We start from the raw sequence: 2,147 nt of genomic DNA on the forward strand, positions 1-2,147 counted from the left end.
GGGGGAACCCAGGGGTGCTGGGGGTTCACCTGAGGATGTCACTGAGGGTGCCTGGGGGGTCCCAGGGGTGCTGAGGATGGAGCTGGGGGTCCCAGAGGGGTCCCAGGGATGCATTTGGGGGTCCCAGGGCTGTCTGGGGGTCTCAGGGGATGCTCTGAGGATGGAGCTGGGGGTCCCAGAGGGGTCCCACGGATGCATTTGGGGGTCCTGGGGATGTCTGGGGGTCCCAGAGGTGTCTGGAGGTCCCAGGAGTTGCTCTGGGGTTCTCCTGGGGGGTCCCAAGGGGTGTCTGGGGGTCCCAGAGGATGCTCTGGGGGTCGTCTGGGGGTCCCCGGGGTGCTGAGGGGGATGCTGAGGATGAACCTGGGGGTCCCAGAGGGGTCTCAGGGATTCATTTGGGGGTTGCACTTTAGGGTCCTAGGGATGCCAAGGTTGCATTTGGAGGGCCCAGAGGGGTCCCAGGGATGCATTTGGGGGTCCCATGGGTGTCTGGGGGTCCCAGGGGTGTCTGGAGGTTCCAGGAGTTGCTCTGGGGTTCTCCTGGGGGGTCTCAGGGATGCATTTGGGGGTCCTGGGGATGCCTGGGGGGTCCCAAGGATGGGTTTGGAGGTCCTAGAGGGCTCCCAGGGATGCACCTGGGGGTCCTGGGGATCTCTGGGGGTCCCAGGGGCGTCTGAGGGGTTCCAGGGATGCTGAAGGATGCACTCAGGGGTCCCAGAGATGTCTGGGGTCCCAGGCACGCTGGGGGATGCACTTGGGGGTCCTAGGGATGCCAAGGATGCATTTGGAGGTCCCAGAGGGCTCCCAGGGATGCACTTGGGGGTCCCGGGGGTCCCAAGGATGGGTTTGGAGGTCTCAGAGGGGTCTCAGGGATGCACTTGGGAGTCCCATGGGGGGTATCTGGGGGTCCCAGAGGGTCTCTAGGATGCATTTGGAGGTCCCAGAGGGCTCCCAGGGATGCACTTGGGGGTCCCGGGGGTCCCAAGGATGGGTTTGGAGGTCTCAGAGGGGTCTCAGGGATGCACTTGGGAGTCCCATGGGGGGTATCTGGGGGTCCCAGAGGGTCTCTAGGATGCATTTGGAGGTCCCAGAGGGCTCCCAGGGATGCACTTGGGGGTCCCGGGGGTCCCAAGGATGGGTTTGGAGGTCTCAGAGGGGTCTCAGGGATGCACTTGGGAGTCCCATGGGGGGTATCTGGGGGTCCCAGAGGGTCTCTAGGATGCATTTGGAGGTCCCAGAGGGCTCCCAGGGATGCACTTGGGGGTCCCGGGGGTCCCAAGGATGGCAAATGCCCCTCAGTGTCTAATGGAGTCCCTCATTGTCCCCTGGTGTCCCTCAGGGTCCCTCAGGGTCCTTTGGCGTCCCTCAGTGTCCCCAAATGTCCCTCAATGTCCCCCAGTGTCCCTCGGGGTCCCCAAATGTCCCTCAGTGTCCCAGTCTGTCCCTCAGTGTCTAACGGGGTCCCTCAGTGTCCCCAAATGTCCCTCAGGGTCCCTCAGGGTCCTTTGGCGTCCCTCAGTGTCCCCAAATGTCCCTCAATGTCCCCCAGTGTCCCTCGGGGTCCCCAAATGTCCCTCAGTGTCCCAGTCTGTCCCCAGTGTCTTTCAGCGTCTGTCAATGTCCTTCAGTGTCTCACGGGGTCCCTCAGTGTCCCCAAATGTCCCTCAGGGTCCCTCAGGGTCCTTTGGTGTTTCTCAGTGTCCTTTGGTGTCCCTCAGTGTCCCACAGGGTCCCTCAGTGTCCCTGAGGGTCCTTTGGTGTCCCACATTGCCCCTCAGTGCTCCTTTGGTGTCCCTCAATGTCCTCCCATGTTCCTCAGTGTCCCCCGGTGTCCCTCATTGTCCCCAAATGTCCCCGCAGTGTGCTTGAGGGTCCTTAATGTCCCTCATTGTCCCCAAATGTCCCTCAGTGTCCCTAAATGTCCCCCACTCTCCCACCCTGTCCCCCAGTGTCTCTCAGTGTCCTTTGGTGTCCCTCAGTGTCCCCAAATGTCCCTCAATGTCCCTCAGTGTCCCCCAGTGTCCCCAGGGGGGGTCACACAGGCCCCCCCTGACCCCCTCCCTGTCCCCTCTGTCCCCTCAGGACGGGCACGGCCGCCCCCCCCGGCACCTCCTGGCCCCCACCAAGGTTTGGGAGCAGACGCCGGA

General features: G+C 63.3%; 1 protein-coding gene across 1 annotated transcript in view; it reads right to left on the reverse strand.

The window, feature by feature from the left end:
- Window positions 1-705: 705 nt before the first annotated feature.
- Window positions 706-2,147, reverse strand: part of STAT2 (signal transducer and activator of transcription 2) — a 13,885-nt gene continuing 12,443 nt past the window's right edge. Inside the window, exon 15 of the mRNA XM_031065534.1 lies at window positions 706-763. Within this exon, the coding sequence (XP_030921394.1) occupies window positions 706-763 (58 nt within the window). The remainder of the gene's footprint in view (window positions 764-2,147) is intronic.

This window comes from Geospiza fortis, unplaced genomic scaffold, assembly GCF_000277835.1.
Source record: "Geospiza fortis unplaced genomic scaffold, GeoFor_1.0 scaffold1400, whole genome shotgun sequence".
NCBI classification, from domain to species: domain Eukaryota; kingdom Metazoa; phylum Chordata; class Aves; order Passeriformes; family Thraupidae; genus Geospiza; species Geospiza fortis.